At 36.7% G+C, this 19,181-nt stretch overlaps 1 protein-coding gene across 12 annotated transcripts in view; it reads left to right on the top strand.

The window, feature by feature from the left end:
• VPS13B (vacuolar protein sorting 13 homolog B) overlaps positions 1 to 19,181 on the top strand; it is a 460,401-nt gene that overhangs the window by 241,300 nt on the left and 199,920 nt on the right. For all 12 annotated transcript variants that reach the window (XM_062570474.1, XM_062570471.1, XM_062570467.1 and 9 more), the window contains 2 exons: positions 4,761 to 4,967; positions 18,231 to 18,402. In XM_062570474.1, the coding sequence (XP_062426458.1) occupies positions 4,761 to 4,967; positions 18,231 to 18,402 (379 nt within the window). The remainder of the gene's footprint in view (positions 1 to 4,760; positions 4,968 to 18,230; positions 18,403 to 19,181) is intronic.

Here is a 19,181-nt window from a genome sequence, read left to right as displayed (position 1 = left end):
AAAATAACTTGATTTAAGTACAATTGTTCCACATTTTGTTGAAGAGGTTCTCTTCTATTAAACATCTTAATTTTTTTTTAACTAGGCCATCAAGATCAAGGTACTTAGATTAAGATTTGCTTTGAAGCTCTCTCAAGTTTTGTAATTTAAACTCTTCTCAAAATGTAATAGCTACAGTATAAATGCATCTTTTGGCCGATGGAATGAAATGAATTGCAGATGTACCATTAAATGCTATTGTACTGTTCTGCTGTTGCTGTGGATTCGTATATTGAAATGGTTTAATGCTATTTTTTTTATCATATTCTCCCAGAACTAACATTTCTTCAAACATAAAATGTTTTTCAGGCATACAATGGTAATTTAGTATTAAAAATATATATTTATAAATAAAATATGTATAAACATGTGTTTATTAAAAGGCACAAAGGTTGCTAGGTGTTCTAAGACTGCACCCTGTATTTTTCTGAATTGAATCAGATTTGTTTTAGTCCAACATGATAGGTTTTCTTTGCAAAATTTTGAGTAATGTTTACTGTATCTTGAAGAATACTTTCATGACAACTGCACCATATGAGCAGCAGTGGTGTTGGAAACAGCACTCTTGTTCTCGGGAATTACAGATCTGCTTGGGTCTGGGTAAGGCACAGGGTTCATATGCTGTCTTCCCCAAAGCATTAGCCATATGTAAGATTCTTCAGAGGACTTTACGGACAAAATGGTCTATTTATTTCTTCACTTAATAGAAAGAAAAGAGAAGAATACAAAATATTGTATCTTTTATCTCATAATCAATGCATTGTGTTTATAAAGATTTACAGACCTAGGGCCTAGGTCTGGGAATGCGAAAGCTAAGGTGGCTGCTGTAAGTTTGTCCCTTGTACTTACTCACTGCAATTTATTTCTCAGTCAGTCGTTATTTTTCCCTTTCCTTGTTTCTTGTTCTGTGAATGAAACAAGTGTTTTAAACTGTGAATTTATTTTGCCCTCAGTGTGTGTCTCCTGCCCATTCACTGCCTCCATCCACGTTAGTTCTGACTCATTTTCTATATGCTGTTGTCTTGTGTAGTAAATGCATTCAAGCCCTGTGGTAAGATTACACATTGGACACGGCAAATTAAAACTTAAAATTGAGCAGCCTCAACAAGGTTTACTCAGGCTTGTAAATCTGTATTACTGGGGGTGCTTGCGCATGTAAAAGGCTGTTGTTGTGTTATTCAGCGTGGAAGTAGGAAATGGCAGCATTATGATTGTGCTGACAATCTTACTGTTTACATTTCAAGACTTCTGAGAGCTTCGCTTTGCAACCTTGCGGAATTGCCATAGTTTTCAATAGATTCATGTGTTATAATTTCATAGCCTATGGAGTTCTGTATTTATTTTCATAGAACTGTAAAGAATTCCTATTGATAGTGCAGTTACTCACAGAATTAGTAAATATTTCTTAGATATTCATATAGGAAAATAGTTTGTTATATTTGATTGGCACATTTTCAGTGAAATTCCAGCAACTAGTCTGATAAATTCTGATTTTTTTTATAATGTCTAAAAATATTAATCATGGTTGATACACGTGATACATTGATGGTATTAATTTATAAACAAAATGGAATTATTTTTTTAAATGGAAACTTTATCTGAGTTTGAGTTGCAGAATTAAAAGGAAAAACAATAAGTAAAATACTTTTTTGGAGCTTTCCAAACAAAATGTCATCAAATAGTTTGTTTTGCAAATTGTAAGAAAATATTTGCACTAAAAAAATAAGATTATAATCTCCATGTGAATTAAAATGCTGAGTATATTCAAATGTTGCAATGAATTTGTACAGAGGAATATCAGACCAAATTTTTTCTCTTAAAGGATGCTTGTGTAGACTGTGATGTTATTCATTTATTGAAGGATTATAACGACTAAAAAGTTAAAGACAAATTATTTGAGTTAGCAAGCTTCTGGAGTTGTCCTGTCTGCCTACTTTGCTCAAGCAAAAGGAAAAAGAATTCAGCTTTTTATTTTTTTTTACCAGATGTTCAAGAACAGAAGATGGAAAATACAACTACATAAACAGCATCTGATATTTATAAATTCACAATAGAGTAACTATGAAATTTGATTCTTTAGAATGACAGACTATATTTTGTCTATAGATGACAGCTTTAAATTAGGTGATACATAGTGAATTTGTTAAATGATAACAAAGGGGAAGTATTTCACTATGTAACTATTATGATTTATTATGAAAACATATTCTGATGGTCCTACCCCTCTAAAGTAAATAGATATTTTCAGCATGCAAAATTGTCAGGATTTCACCTTTTATTTTATTTTTTGTTCTCAGTTTTGTGGTAGTGTTATTTTTTGAATATAAAATAGTGTAACGTATTGATTTTACTTTTTTACTGTAAAGTACAGATTTTGCCAAGCGAGCAGTGAGACCTTACTGAATTATGTGTGGTTTTGCTGGGAAGAAAGCGGAAGCGGTGTTCAGACAGGGAAAATTTTCATAACAAACAGTGTCAGTGTTGTTCACAATTTGTTAGGCATTTTTTTTTCTTTTGAATAGGGGGTACTAAAAATAAAAATTATATATTTACTGTTATACTCAAGAATAATTCTAAAAAAAAAGAGAACTTACACTTACGTTAGCTCTCCTGATAGAGTCAGGAGTAGATTTTCAGAACGTTAAGACTACTCACCTGAAAAAATGTAACTAACATGATAAATAGAAATCCTTCCATTTTAATGATAAATAACCATTGAAATGCAATGAAATATATTTTTAAAAAACAAAGATACAGCTTCAACTCCTATTTGAAGATCTTGAAATTTATTTACACCTAAACATGTGTCTTGCTTTTGTTTTTAGGAGGTTTTGCTAGATCTTTTTGTATTTTCTACTCTTTAACGTGTCTCCATGAAAATCATCTCCCTCTATTTAAGTGTGTATTTTTTCTTGGTGAATGTTCTCCTTGTTTTATCTCTTAATTTCAGAGAAGGATAGACTATTGGGTTAATACTAATTGGCTGTCTGGTTACTGGTATTATTCAGAGAGATGGATATTGCTGTCTAAAATAGCAACTCTTTCAGAGTGGCTGCAAAGATTCTAACTTGAGGAATTAGAAGAAAAGACTGAAAATATAAATAATTATTTATCTTTAATGACTATGACTGCTGTCATCTCATTTAGATCCAAATTCTTTAGCAGGGGATTATTAAGTGATAAACCTCTTTAGCTTGTATACCAGCATGCATGTAAACACAGAAGTTGCATTTCTTCATTCATGTGCCTTTATGAACCGTGGCATAATTAAGTTTTTGGAAGCTTTGCTTCCTTAGGACAAGCATAGCTTAAATTAGCTTTTAGTCTCTTGACCAATAAATATTTTGATGAAGGGGAGGTTGCAAGCATTTATGATTTGGATATGTGCCTGTGTCCTATTAATTTTCTAGAGATTGTTTTGCCAGCACAGTGTCAGCACCAATTAGCGTTACACTACTCAATCAATCAGATGGATGTTATTAGTTGCTCTTCCTGAGTTACACGGAAGAAAGTCAGGAAAACCTGGAAGTCTGTAATTAATAATTTAAAGGCTACCAGCGCACTACAGACACAAACCCTTTTAAAGTGTAACTAAAACAGGTTTTTGCTCTAAGTGAAACAACTAGCAGTAATGTTTGTCTGTAATTACTCCATGCATGAAGGCAAAAAAATACTGAGACGTTCATCTCCTTTAAGAAGGAATTCTGTCAGAGTATATGACCTGCTCAGTGTAAGCCTTGAAACTTCAAAAGAAAATCCAAGATGAATTAAGAAGGTTTTTAAAAAATTCCAGCACTTCACCTCTTAAGAAAGGACTGTAGCATATTCTTTGAGACTTCATCACACATTCTCACGCACAAAATCAAGTACTGTTTTATATCAAATGTAGATTGACAACAGTGTTTTTCTGCATCTGTTCTGCCCACATAAGAAGCCAGCTTCAGAGAGTAGATGTGTCCTGAGGCTTAAAGTTCTTATAAATATGAGAATTTCCATTTTTTATAATGGCAAGTTGGGTATGGTATCCAGCTGTGGATCTGCTTATATATTGTTTGCAGTTCTCCCTGAGCTTGTTTTATACAGTATATGGCAATATGTTGTCATACAAATTCCATGATTAATGCTTATTTACAAAAGCTTGTGTAAATATCTTAGAACTGAGTCAAACAATGTGCAAGTTAAACAGTATGTTTTCTGAATATTGGTATGACATATCCCAGGAGACTATTGAGTTTGATAGTGGATATTCTTTCTATAACATAGAACAGTTACATATGCTGCATGAGATCACTATTTTATTGCTATTAAAAATGACTAATTTTTACATTCTTAATATTTTATAATGTTTATTTTTACTATTTTTTCCGTTTTCTAGGATTTTAATAGAAAGGATAGTATCCATACATATGAAATATACCAAAAATTAGATTTTTTTACTGTTAGAATGTGTTAGTAAAAGTTTTACAAGACCAGGTTATTGGTTATATTTTTATGAACTACATACTATGTGTTTAGAGAAACGCAGATTTCTGATCAAAATCACCGTAGTATAACTTGTTCATTAATTTAATTGCAATGTAGTAACTTATTGGAACATTATAAATTGTGAGACTCTCAGTACTGCTGTATTTTAAGTCTCACTGGAGAACTTTGATTTTGATGATGATGTTCTTTCACCTTATTATGGAAAAAATCATCTTAAAAACACCCATTTATTTCAGGTGCAACTTCTGTATGAACTGGCAGAGATCGCAAGTAAAGTTTGGAATAAAATTCAGAAGAAAGGAGTTCTTTATCAGTCTTCGGTCTATACTGAGCCCATGATGGGACCTGTTCCTCCTAGCTCTCCAATTAAAAGTAGTGTTGGTACAGCTCCACCAGATACCAGCACATACAGCCCATCTGCTGACATTGGGACCACCACAGAGGTAGGCTTTCTTAAAAGATGTGTTATGTGAATACCAACCTACAAGATGTGGTGTGTAGTATCCCTATACAAAGTAGTTTTGCCTGTGATCACCTAATGATGGATATTTCATTACTCTATTTGGGGGAAGAGAGGAAGGAGAAAAAGATTGCAGTATTGCTCTTATGTTTATTATTTGTATGGATCATTTCTCTCAGCAACAAATTAATATTAACTCCTATAAGAAAATTATAGCTAGTGTTTTCAAGTCCAGAAGTTTAAGGCATTTTTCAAGTCTGTAATTATAAGAAAGAATAGTAACTGGTGGTTTTGAAGTGCCTGTGGCACTTGTGCTGCTTGTGGCGTGTGAGTCATCCAAAGTAGCTTTGGTGGTCAGCCAGTCATGTGGAGCCAGTCAGTAGGACGCCCGTGCTGTCTGGAGCTGCTGTGTGTGTAGTCTGTATTAGCAAAGTGGGAGAGAAACAGCCCAGCAGAGGTCCCGAGGCCGGCGCTGAGGTCACCCAGTTGCACACTGCCCCTGCCAGCTCCGTCCTGCTGTCATCGTGCCCCATCTCTTCTGTAGCTCTGGGCCTTTGCCCCTCCCAGTTCCCCAGTGTCTCAGGATTTTTTTGTAACGCAGTCACATGGGGATATTCATGTGCAGCTTCCAATATGAGAAAAATTGCTACTTGGTTTTATGTATTTCTGATTCCATAATTTGCAGCACTGTGTAACTGACTGCAGCAAACTAGTAACTGATCTTAATTTCTACATGTACCTAAAAATGTAAAATATTATTTCAAGGCATGGGAAGGAGTTCTGCTTCTTTGCCATACTGCTGAGAGAAGCCTGGTTCTTTACCAACAGGAAAGCAGGGTTCAACTTCATTTTTTAGTGTCATTAGCTTGGTGGCACTGGGTGACCGACATAGTCAAATGTGTGGCCACAGAAGGCTGTGCAACTGGATAGGCCTCATATTTCTGATTTTCTTAGTGTCCCTTTCAACCTTCCTAGTTTAATTAGTTAGTTAGACTCAATGCTTGAGTCTTAACATAAAGCAATGAGTATGTTGGGAGACTACTCCAAAGAGATTCATTTTCATTCTCCAGACAAGCTTGGTGATTTGGGGGCATGTTGTAGAGCAGATCTGGGCAAATGTGGAGCACTGGCAATTCTGACTGCAATTACATAGGATTTCTTTAACCCTATGTGTAGTTTGTATTAATTCTAGGATTTGGACAGACTGAATTGGTGACTGCCATTGCTTGCTTTCTGTATGCATCATGCGTGTACATGCGTGCACACACACACAGAGAGAGAGAGAAGTGACAATCATTAAAAGATGTTTGAGACAGAGTTTCAGTTGTTAACTCATTTCACTAAAATACTCATTTCTAAGTTATTTGACTTGCCTTGGTTTTGGTGTATTTCTACATGTTTGTGTGATTTCTGTTGTGAAAAGTCTGACCACGATTACAAAATTGAAGATAAGTAATAACTGTAAGAAGGGAATATGTAAGAAGCCCCCAAACTAGTATCTTTTCACCTACTGGCATCAAATTCCTTTCTTATTAAAATCAGAAACTAACAACTTTATAAGTAACAATTTATTTTTTACCCTCTCTATAGACAGCAGTATTTAGAGTACATGCTGTACTTACAGCTTTACTTGAAACTGATTCAGTAGTTGTTTCAATCCATATGTTACCAAGATTATTTTGGCAATAGAGATCTAATGAAGTTTGGTGAGTGGGCCAGCAAAGGACAATACTAGAATTTGTGTTGAGCATATTCCTCTCTGAAGCTAAGATCATCATTTCAATCTTGTTAGAATAGAAAGTATTAAAACACATGGCATTAATATTAGATTTTTTTAACAATAGGGGACTTAGAATTGACAGCACCTTACAACTACTATTTGAAAATTGCTTTCAAAGAAATGTATCATTTTGCTAGATGGTACAAATTTTAAAAAATTGACTCCACTCTGGCAATATGGTTATTTAAGGTACAAAAGGGAAGAAAAGATGCAAACAGGAAAAAAAAGGCTTGCAAAAAGCCGTAATTCATCTGACTGGAAGAGCAAGGAATCAAATCCATCCAGCGTCTCAGTATGTGCTCTCAGCCCGAGGTGCTCTGCCTTGGAGCAACAGGAAGGCGAGGAGGAAGGGAAGATGCAAGTACATAAATAGAAAAGCATACTGAGGCAGGCTTCACTGCTGTAGTGGCAACAGTGAGGTGGGAGAACATCTGTGTGACTAGATACATGAGACTGCAAGAAGTTCTTGATTAGCAATTGAAATTGAGAATTAGAAGGTGAGATTTAATATTGTTTTCAGGAAGAGATTGGCAAGTTATTCTAGTAGAAGAGTAATACTTTTTGCTCAGTAGTTAGGAAAGTTGTGTTCTGTTTCTGGTTAAGTAGGTGGGCATATTGTGTCTACTGAGATGATTAAATTCTAAACAATATGTAGGGTGTGAGTGTTTTAATTAACAGTAAAGAAAAGGAAAGGTTTTGAAGTATTATGGTTGAAAGAAGTGTATGGAGAGAATCTTTGTCATGGGAAGTCAAGTCAGAGTTTAAGTTCCTGTAAGACTGGTAGCTACAAAAATGCTGTATTTTTTGTGGGTACCGTCATTTCTGTGAATTTGAGAGTACTTGTTTATTCTTGGACCCCATCTTTAATATCAGTCTGATAATTTGAAGGTTAGTGAGACTGTAAGGAGAAAAAGAACTATGATACCCTGTGGGAGATTCATCTAAGTGATTTGACTGTTACAGGATGTAACATCAAAGAATGGCTTGACTTTACACTTTCTTGTATTTAAAGGCTGAGCAGAAAAGAAACATAATTATTTTTTCTTTCTTAAGACTAAATCTGTGTCAAGCTACCAGTTGTAGAGACGTGAATTACCTAGGAGGATGACCAAGTTAATGTGTTGACATAAACATAGTAAGCTGTTCCAAACAGGTTAATAACAAATTGTAGGGAAAATGATGCTAAATTTTCTATCACCATTTTAAATTGATGAAGTGATCAGTTTATCTAACATTTCCTTTTGAATCTTTTGGTCAGTGATAGTCATAAATAAAAAACACTAATAAATCTCGAACTATTTTGAAGCCATACAATTAACTTGTGCAGATTGTTATGTAGCTGTGAGAAGTAGCTATGAGCATTGCTTCTGAGAGCGTGCACAGGCCTGAGGTCTGTGTGTTGGAAAGGGAGATTGTGTACACTCGGGGGTGGAAAAGGGGAAGAGGAAAAATACCCTTGGCCAACCAGTGAGAAATAGTAACAGGAACCATATTTTCTTCTCACGTTTCTAATAAACTATTTGAGACAATATAAATTAAATAATCTGTAACATAATGGCTGGCAGTATCTCCAAAACACATTCTCTTCTGCGGTTGGTGGCTGTCTCTAACTTATTCAACATATTTTTCTAGTATCAAAGTACAAGCTAGGTTTTTATTACAGTGACATGGTTGCTGTCCTGTCCTTTAAGGTAAGGACTATTGAGAATTTAAAAATACATATATTGAAATGTTAGCTAGGAAATGCTCTCCCTCATTCCTTTTTTTAACCAGTGAAAGTTGTTTGTCCTCTGAGAATAATTACCACTTAGTTTCTCTGTTTCCTCTTGCTGACTTCATTACAATCATCAAACCAAAAGAAAAAGATATTCTCCATAGTTTGTGTGAACACAAAATCCTACTTCTCCTTCAACCATAGAGGGTAGGATTTGAAGATGGAGAGAGAATCTGGTCCCTTCTGTTGTCTCCAAGTGCCACTTACAACCACTTTTATTTTACTGAAACCTCAGTCGTAGTCTACACAGACTTTATTTGAATAAACATAACTTCCTTAGTATACTCAATATGCACAGTTCCTCCTATAGATGCAAGCGTGCTTCTGAGAGGCGCCTATACTGAGAGGAAATGCTGTGCAGCTACTCCGCTGCCCACAAAGTAGGCAAAGAAAGTTAACAGGCCTTGCAGACAAGAAATACAGACAGATTTTTTGATTGGTTTCTGTCCTGTGAAGTACAGCAGCCAGTTCTACCTGTCAAATTGCCTAATGGGCTGCAGATGTCAGTCTGTTATACTATACTCTTTCCAGCAAGGCCAAGTTTTTCTTCTGGGTCTAATGTGAAGATATAGTCCTCCACAGTTCATCTAAATATGGCTCATTGTATATAGCATCTATCTTAGACTTAAGATTATCTTGAGAGCCTATTTCAGTTTGCAAGAGCCCCTCTGGTGAAATCAGTTAGTATTTTGAAACCAAATTGTATTACCTTCTGCCAAAGGACAGTTGAGGACTGAGTATTTTTCAGAGTACCTTCTGAAGAAATCATTTTAATTTCAAAAATTGAGAAAGGAGTGGTGCTCAGAGGAACCTACTACCCACCAGCTCTGTACATCATGGTGTTCTTCATGCACCCCTCACGCTCATGTAAGAAGTCTGAGAGTCCTGGGCAGATATGGCTGCTGTTTGGGGAGGAGAAGGCAGAAGTTATCTTTAATACTTGACAGAAACCGAGATGGTAGGAACTGGGATGCCAGGAAAGTTAAACAAAATAAGTGAAACTGTGTTGAAAGGGAGGATGACTGCAAAAGGCACCCTTTCCCTGAACGGGAGAGGGGAAAGGGATGGTGGAGGCAGCTTTGGGAAGACAGCTGAGACATTTGGAGCAGCAGTTCACCTTTTACTTTAGGTCTGTTTTATCCCTGTCTGTGGTTTTGCTGCTGGTTTGAACTGAACTACTTACTCTCTTCCCTTCCCACAGTGTCTGAATTCCATCAAGGGAGCAATAAAAGCACAGGAGGCAGTTTTAGAGCAGGCACTCAGTGGCCAGGAGAGCTAACACCAACAAAAGTTTGCTTGATTGCTGTCATGATACTCGCAGATCTGCAAAGAGCCTGCAAATATTCTTTCTGAAAATTGAAAAATACTTTTATTTTCATTTTTTTAAAATATGCTATACTTAATTTTTTGCACTCTCTAAAATGTTAGTATTGCATACTCATAGTTCAGGCTTTGATCTTTAGAAATTTCAAGGTAAATATTGGCGTAACTGTACTCACGATGAAGTCAGTGGGAGCAAAGCTACATCCCTTTTGTTTGATTTGAAAAATGCCGTCCTATATTTGTAAATTATAAATTATTTTCAGACTGTTGTAACACTAATGTCATGTGTTACATACTAATGTATGTATTTCTGCAGCTTTGACTTAGAGAAGTTTCCTAAGAGTTTGAGGAATCTTGTTTGTGTTTTGTTTATCAGAGTTTGTGTTTAGTTTATATGTTTCTACAGTTTTTACATTTGAAATCTTAAAGTCTGTCAAACAAAAATTACCTCCCTGCATTCTTTTTTTTTAACTTCAGAGATGTTACTGTTAATGTGCTATTCTGTTCTGTGTGAGACAAATGATTATTTTCAAAGCTTCTTTCAAGTGCAGCAGCCTTACTATAAATGAATAGGAAGAAAGCAAACTCTCAGAACTGTTTGTATTAAAAAGCAAAAGAAGTAATTTGTTTATACGATCTGTGGATGATTTATGTTTTAAGCTGCATGTAATTCTTTTCATGCTGACAAGCTGCTAGTGAGCACCGCAGTCGTATGCAGATAAAGCTACCTAGCTTCCTGAATTTCAGTCTGGGTGGTAGTCAGCCGGGGAAACGTGAGTGAAAGGCTTAAGTACTGGGGGGTTGGAAACAGTTAATCATTTTTACCACCCCGGCTTTGGAACAGCAAGAGCAAAGGTAGTGCAGACTACAACAGGCCACTTGTTACTGTTTACTTAAGTACAAACAGTGGTAGAAGTGTTTAGTCCTTGGGGAAACTCTGTGATTGAGCAAGAACGCAGAAGTTATTTTGATAAGGCATAGCAGTAGTGTGGCCAAACTGTGATCATCCCGGAGCTTTAGGCAGGCCTTGGATGAAGGCCTCGTATGTTTGCTTCTTCCTGATGAACAAAGATAAATTCCACTAAAAAAATAAACTCGGTATATTGGTCAATTTGCAACAATTGGTGAAAAAATTAAATTGTATATTTTAGGACTTGGCATGAGAAGTTGTGGGAAAATAGTTCAGTGTTTCTGACTCTGGCTTGATTTTTCTGTAGATCTGGAAACAGAGCAGAAAATTAATATATAAACATATTTAACAATACCACGCTGAGTGCTGAAAATTCAAACTGAAAATTGAAACTGCATGAGAAACAAGAGCACAGTCTCTCTTCTCACTTCAGTTTCATAGTTACTCAGTGCAAAAATTTTCTAAGGCTTTGAGCTTATTTAAAAAGAAAATGACTTCTGCTACTGCAGACCATCCTTTTTTTTCCACTCCTTGTGACTGTGCCCAGTGGTTCTGAATACCATACCACTCCCAGAAAGCTAAGAAGAAATGCAGTCACTTCATTTCACACCCCTCACCAGAGAGCCAAAGAGCGATTTCTGCCTGCAGAGGAGCCATCTACAGCTGTGGCCACTGAGAAAGGGCCAATCCAGCTGTTTACATATGTTAAACTGGTGGAGCAATTTAGAGTATGTTCAGTGTGAACTGCTGAGCTAAGAGAGAGGAGAAGCCAGCAATGTCTGGCCAGGACCAGGTGACCAGCAGGTGGGAATGTTTGTGGACAGCCCCTTCCGCTGGTGTGGGAGCACATGGCTGAGGACATCTCTGTAAGCCTCCTCTTAATGCAGGATCCATGATACCACTAACCTGTATATAAAGTCATGGCACAGAGCTGTGCATGTTGAATGAGGCCATGGCTAGGACTTGCAGGCCCTGCAATAGAAGAAGTACCAAAATTGCCATGCCAAGTGCCCAACACTCAACCTACTGTGCTGCAAAATCAGTCCTGTGTTATGTCATCTCTGTCCAGATACACACAATTCCTTTATTTCTGATCATGGCGCTTGCTTTAGAGGTGAAGATGCTTCTTTTTCTACAGTGATGTTTTAAATTGCCAGTGTCCATGTGACATCTGGAAATTCAAGTCTCGCTTTTCTACTTGCTTGCAGAAGTCTAGCATGTGTAGACTTGACTTGTATGTTAAATGAACTTTTGTGCTGCATCTTAAAACACTATTTCTGTAGATTTTAATAAAACCACTTTACATACTACAGGAATAAAAGTGTGAGAAAGATCTGCAAATCACACAAGTATAAGCATAAACATAATTGAACTCATGCCAGGGCAAGCTGAGCTCCAGCAATAGTAAAAGAAACTGTGAGCACCTTGGCCTCTCTTCCTTGCCTCTGCATTTTTTGGTTATTGCGTATCAGATATACTGCCTCTTCCAAAGTGTTATGTATTTAGAAAAAGAGGAAGCAGTTTCTGATGATACATCTGGGTCTGTACCTGTAACTCTGTTTTTTGGTAAACTTTATAGGTTTAATACACTTGGAAGTTGGTAGGGGCCGCACTCCCTAAAATTCCGTGTTTGCTGCTTTAAAATTTGATTGCACATTCCTGAGTTACTTCACTTTTTATATGTCTCTAGGTTTATACTAGATAAATGCAGTTCTTTGAGGATCTCACAGATGCTGCTACATGTAACCTTGTGCCAAAATTATTAAGAGGCTGATTTTTCTAAAAACAGAGGAGATCGTTCTATATTTTCAGAAAAATAAGCTTAAAGAAAAGTGTGGGAAAATGATTGACTTAGTTTTCTACAGCACAAAGTTATCTATATCCTCAAGCCACTAAACAAAAACAGCCTTTGTGAAAAAAAAAGTAACAAAATGCATGAAACATATGAACTCACTAAATTATGATAATAAAACATCCAAATTATAAAATGCAAAACTTGCCGTGATGGCAGTATGTATTTTTTGTTAAATATACTCCTTTAAGTTTAATTTACTATTGTTTTCTGCTTTTTTTAAACTATTCTGAAATGTAGAGATCTGCCAAAATTTTAGAACAAAATTGATTTTCATACCAAAAGCATTTTGGAGCATGTCCAGTGGGAGAGTGAGGGTGTGTATGGGGGGGAGAGGAGACCGTCTCTCCCCCCCGCCCCTCCAGCACAGTGTGTGAATTACAGTTTGGCAAATTAAGCATGTCACTAGGACAAAAAGAAGTTCAAAAATGGTACAGCTCTAAAAACAGAAGGGAAAATGCATTTTCTAAAGTGAATGGAGAGGAGCAAATCAATCTACAGAACATCAGCATTGGCTTGAACTTTGATTTGAACTGAAAATAAGCACATTTTCAGGTTTCAATAAGCATTGCTTCTCCCTTTCCTTGACCTTTAATTGGCCTCCATTTCTTGATACTCCGTGAAATGCATCTCGGGATCTCAGCAACGGCAGCTTGTCCTTGGCTGGCTGCTTCCTCGGAGCTGCCGTGCTTGAGGGATCCCCCCTGTTCCAAGTACCTCTGACTCCAGCGTCTCTCGAGCATTTGAGGTTTGATGAGAAAAGTCATTCTGGACACAAGGAAACTCCACAGTAGAAACATCATCTTTCAGGGGAATCATTCAGAGGTTAATTACGAAGGTGCGGAAAGTTCTTGGAAAGCAGTGTCCAAACCATTTGGATGAGTTACAGGAAAGAAATGACAAGGATGGGATTTACAGAAGGCAGAGATCAAAGGGCTCTGAATGGAAGTTGCTGATGCCCTTGTTGGTCATGAAATCGGATGAGGCATCTGGGAGGTCTGATTAAAGGGGGAGACGGGATTCTTACAGTACTGTGTTCATTCTGGCTCTAGAAGTAGATGTGTGCTCCTGCTTTTTATGGCTTTACAAGTAAGCAAAGCAGATGGCTGGGGACACAGGCTACTGTTGGAAGAGAGTGGATAGGGATCAGCAGAGGATGGCAAAAGGGCTGGGCTGCTGCTGCCTCAGCATGTGCTGCTGTCCTAATCCTGGAGGCTGCACTTTCAGGAGAAGCAGTAAGGACTCAGAGGCAGTAAGTGGTGGTTGTGCTGGAGAAGAGGCTGCTCTCCCTCCATGCATCCATGGAGGCTGCTGGGAGAGCCCCAGGCCTGACACTCTCCAGGCTTCTCACCCGGCTTTCGTTCCTTCTCCAGTTCCTATTCCAAGGACAGCCGTGGACATTTGGGAGAAACAAAATGGAGTTTTGTCTACAGTGCTGAAAAGCCTAAAGATATCTGTCTATATGTAGCAGAGTCAGTACTGCACCCATTCCTGGTTTCTGTAACTCGTTTTCTGTAAGCGTATTCGTAATCTTCTTTCCCAGCTTTTTCTCCTTAGCGCTCTCCATGACTGTTCACCGTTCCTTCCACCACACATGCAAGTAAATGCATACACAAACAAGCATTCTTTCTCTCTTACGAATTTTGCTTATACTTTGAGTCTATACAGCTACTTCTGAGCTATCCATACATTCCCTTCATTTTGGTGGCCCTTCTCATATCCAGCAGTGTTTGTCTTGTCTTAGATTCTGGGCTAGTTGTACCTGTTGCTGCCTTTGTGAACTCCTTAAGGAGTCCACATGGTGTGTGTTAGGCATGCAAGCACCACTTTTCTACAAAGCAGGAAGCTGCTGAACATCATTCAGGTTTAGGTGTCATGTTTTTCAGTTTATTTCTGCAGGTCTCTGGTACGTGCAGCTCTGGGTTTGTTCATTCATTCACGCATTCGTTCTCTCTCGCTTGCTTGCTCACTCACTCTCTTGTAGAGGGATAATAAGGGATCAGAGCTTTTCTAGAGGGCAAAATAGTATTTACTTGTTCTATTTTACAATATAAAACATAACAGATAAAATCTGTCACAGGACAATGAATATCTAATGTTCATGCTGATTTATGACCCTTTTTGCCATTTTGTATTTAAAATCCTAGCACAGGACTGGGACTATCACCATTACATGGTTTTCTTGCCTCAGTTTTTTTAGGTCTCTTGAAGCTGAGATGCTTGTTTTCCCTCTGTGTTGAAACTCCACATTGTCTTTCCTTCACGCTCTGTGATCTCGGTTCCTACTAGACATTCACCGACCTAATGAATAATATCCCTTTTCAGTCTGTCAGTGCAGACGTCCGTAGTCACCTAATTCCATGTCCATGGCTCCTCGACACATTATGACTAATATTTAAGGAAATCTTCTGAATTATAACAGCACTTGCTTTTAGTACACTGATTAAATACTTCTCGAGGATATTTTCTTCATGATAAACTCCTTTGTGAAGAAGGTCATTTTTAATTTGCTGTATTTACCACCAGTGATTATTAATAATGATAGCACAAGGCTCTAATCCTAGAGATATGAAAAGATGAACTTGATAATTTTTAGAAATAGTGGCATTGATTCAAGAAAGCATCGAGTATTTTTACTTTAATTTTTTTCTTACAGATTTCTCTTCTTTAAAAGAGTCAACACAGCTCTTTGTTAGTTTTATACATACCTAAATTATATGCTAGATACTTACAATCTTCATGAAGAGACACTTAGATGGATTAGATGGATTCTGTGATTAATATTCTTGAACCATGTAGAGTTAGAATTAATTCATCTTTTTTAAATTTTCCATTTCATAGTGGCATTTGAAGAGGAAAAGTCCCTCTTCATTTGAATGACTTTTTGTAAAACAAAACATAAATTCCCAGTCCATAAAACACGTGTTGAAGTTCATTTTTAAATCCAGCAAAGATGATGCTTAAACTTACACAATTTTTTAAATCTATAATTATATACAATGTTAGGGAACTACCACTGATTTTTCTTAAAACTTATTTGATGAGTGTTAGGGTAGGATATTTGTTTTCTTTCTGAACGGGGGAACTTGCATAACTTTACCATGGAATAAGCATTACAGTGCTGTATGCCAGCTCCCTCCATCAATACTTAGTGTGAAATTTTCTCTCACTTGGGCTATGGCCTGATATTTTTCCTTTTCCTGGTTTTGGAAGAGTGAGATAGATTGAAAAGTGTCTCTACTCCACTAAGAAACCTTCATATTAATAGCAGCTCCCTGGAGTCTAATATAATCTTTCAGGTGACAGTCACCTGACAGTCACCTATGGCTTTAAAGGAATTCAAAGCTGTAGCAATGGTGCTTATACCTATTTTCATGCGCTTGATTAATTCAAACCATAGTTACTTGAGGGTAAACTGAATCGTAATTTTCAGGTCAGCAATTCATATTATGTCTGTTAAACTGCTCTAAATAATACAACCACATTTTTAGGTATTATTTTCCTGTAACATGTTAGCTGCACAGTGTTTGCCTTCCCATACGAATGAATGTATGAAGGGATAAGTTCTATATGTCAGATGTTTGACAGCTTAGATGGTTACTTATCAATCTCAGTAAGTACCACTGAGTTTTTCAAGGGTAATGATTAGCGCACTTAAATAAAAGAAAAAACCTTTGCTGTTTCTCTATGTTTGTGTTCTAAGTTTCACTGAAACAAAAAAAAAAAAAAATCCAATAAATGCTAATGTGAGTGACATAAAGCTGAAAACTTGAGGCGGAAGCTGTGTTTCAGTGCTTTTCTGAAAAATAACTTGGAAACTGTAATAGTATCCTTCATTATGTAATAAATTCTAAAAGTACAATGCCAACTGCTCCATTTTCTGGATATCAAATAGCCCAAAGAAATAATAGCATGTGTGCAAAATTTTAGTAAGATTTTTTTTCTTACTTGCCTTTTTGCCTTGTGTTACAGTTAAGATGGTGATAAGACAACATGTGTATACATGACAGAAATCCTTTAATTAAACTGTAGGCTGGAGCTGATTGAAAATGTGATTCATCAGCCTAAATGCTTCCATACGAGCTATGTCATTTGGTTTGGGAAAAGTTTTACCCTCTCAGAGAATAGATTGCTAACAGAATTTCCCTACTCCTGATTTTGGACTGTAGAATGGGTCAAGTAATGTCAGCTTTTTAAGTTTTGTTACTGACAGCTAAATTTTTCTGGGATTTTTGAAGCTGAAGTAAGTGGATAGCTTTCCTGACAGGTGAATAGGTGTTCATTCAAACTGTACAGTGCCTGCTGTGTAGGTCTGTTTCCAGGGTGTCTTCTCTATAAATCATCATGATTTAGTCATTAGGTAAATCTCAGAATTAGCAATACTTTAAAATGTTTTTTTAATGTTTGTTTGTCATAATTTACCTTTCCTAATCCTCCAAATCTTCTTTAAGAATTAAAACTTTGGGTGTTTTTTGCTCTGTAAATCTTAGAAACAACTTGGCCTTAATGGCTCAAAGCCTATCTGTAGCCAGTTTTGACAATACCTTTTTCTTTGCCTTTTGTGCTGGAAAAGTGATGGAAACATTGCAACACTTGGGGGGTTTACAAGTGAGGATGCTGATGGATTTTTAGTGGCTTCTGGTTGATATTAGTAACCATATAAGAATAAGTTTCCATCATGTTCAGTTTAATAGACTGTATAACATAAGGAGCTGCAACATTTGCATCTTCCCTCCATGGAGGCAGTAAGTTCTGGCAGAGGAGTAGGGTGAAGTCCTGTGGGTTGTACATTTTCTGGTTTCCCATTGAGAATCCTCAGAGCTTATCTGCCGGGCTCTCATAAGCCCTTTTCCTAACAGGGTTTTCAGGATAGCATTCATTTGCATCCCTCTTTCTCTGAAAACATTAACCTTTGAGCTCTTACTGTTTTAGGGAAGGAACAGAGATTATTGATGGCACAGAAATCTGAGTTGCCGACAGGTCGTTCATGTATACAAGCGTAGTGCAAGTGACAGAATCAACTTTTTTGAACAACAGGAATACTAACAAAGTTGAAACTAAAATGTTCCCAATCCTTGCACAAAGCTATTATTTTGTGAAATCAATTTCCCCAAGAAGTTACATGCAATTACAGTTAAGAAGAAGAAAAGCCAGTATGTGTGTGCTATGGAAGTGCTATGGCCGTACTGAGACATTCCCCATTTGGAACCTCCTACAACTCTTTCTTCCTCTGTTGCTGAGATGTACACAAGCCTCCTTATGCCCTTTTCCATTTCAGCTCTGAATATCCCTATCAGGCTGGGTTTTTTTCACTGGTGGTAGTGTTTCATTAAAAGAGCTAGTGAGGAAAACTCGCTACTCCAAAGTGGAACTAAGTGATGGAACTTTACCGTATTGTTTTGGCCGAAGTCTGTTATTTTCACTCCAAAAAGGAGAATGTTTTCTTTTCTTTTTTTTCCTAACATTAAAAGATGACTTGATTTGAAGGTATAATCAGTGGGTGTGTTTATATGTATATAGTTTGTGGATCTGCATCAGTCTAGACAGAAGAAATGAGTAGTGGTGAAAAACAAGACTGTTTTCTCAGCTGTTACTTTTGTTTCCTAGGGTGATTCTCTTCAGGGTGGTGACGATTCCCCATTTTCAGACTCAGTTACATTGGAACAAACAACAAGTAATATTGGAGTCTCAAGTGGACGTGTCAGCCTGTGGATGCAGTGGATGTTGCCAAAAATTACTATAAAATTGTTTGCTCGTGATCCTAGATATAATGGCACAGGTATTCAGCATATTTTTTCCATGTAATATACTATTTTAAATTCAATACCTTATATTAAAGCAGAATATTGGCTATTCAGAGCATTTATTGATAATACTAAACACTCTATAATACAAAAATCTGAGTTGGATCTATGTTTTAACCTACCACAACAAGCTCTAGTTAGGCTAATGCATGTAATCAGAATTCACTGTTGTTCTTTGGCAAACATTTCCTCCTCATGCAGAATAATGATTTTATTGAATTGGAAATAAATTGATTGTTTTACTTAATAAAAATAGGGCTGCATTTCTTGCCTTAACAGCAATCATGTTCCATTTTGGTATGATTTATTAGTATGTTTTGTGTACGTCCATCTATAGGTATGTAGTTTTCTGTTGAAAATTTCAAAATGAAGTTTAACATAATCATCACAGTATAATTCTAAAAGTCATGGGAAATATAGTATGTGTCAAAGTACTTCTGCATTGAAAAGAGAAATATGTATGGCACACAGCTTCTCTTTTTTCTTTGAGAATAAAGTTTGATTATCATCTCGATAGTAATTTTTAAAAAAGAAGATTCTGTAAACATAATGAAGGACCGAACTTTTTTCGTTAGGAAACTGCTGTCATTAATGGTAGAAATACGGGAAAAAAATGAGGAGACTAATATGATTAAAGCTAATTGGCAAAGAAATGGCCTTGAGCCTTTGATATGCAAATAATCATATGAAAGACAGAAATCTAAATTGTTAAAGTACCTATCTTGGCAAATATGTTTTTATTCTTTATAGGAAT

This window comes from Rhea pennata, chromosome 2 (assembly GCF_028389875.1).
Source record: "Rhea pennata isolate bPtePen1 chromosome 2, bPtePen1.pri, whole genome shotgun sequence".
Lineage (NCBI taxonomy): Eukaryota > Metazoa > Chordata > Aves > Rheiformes > Rheidae > Rhea > Rhea pennata.
The sequence above is the reverse complement of the archived record's forward strand: the minus strand, read 5'-3'. Positions and strand labels throughout refer to the sequence as shown.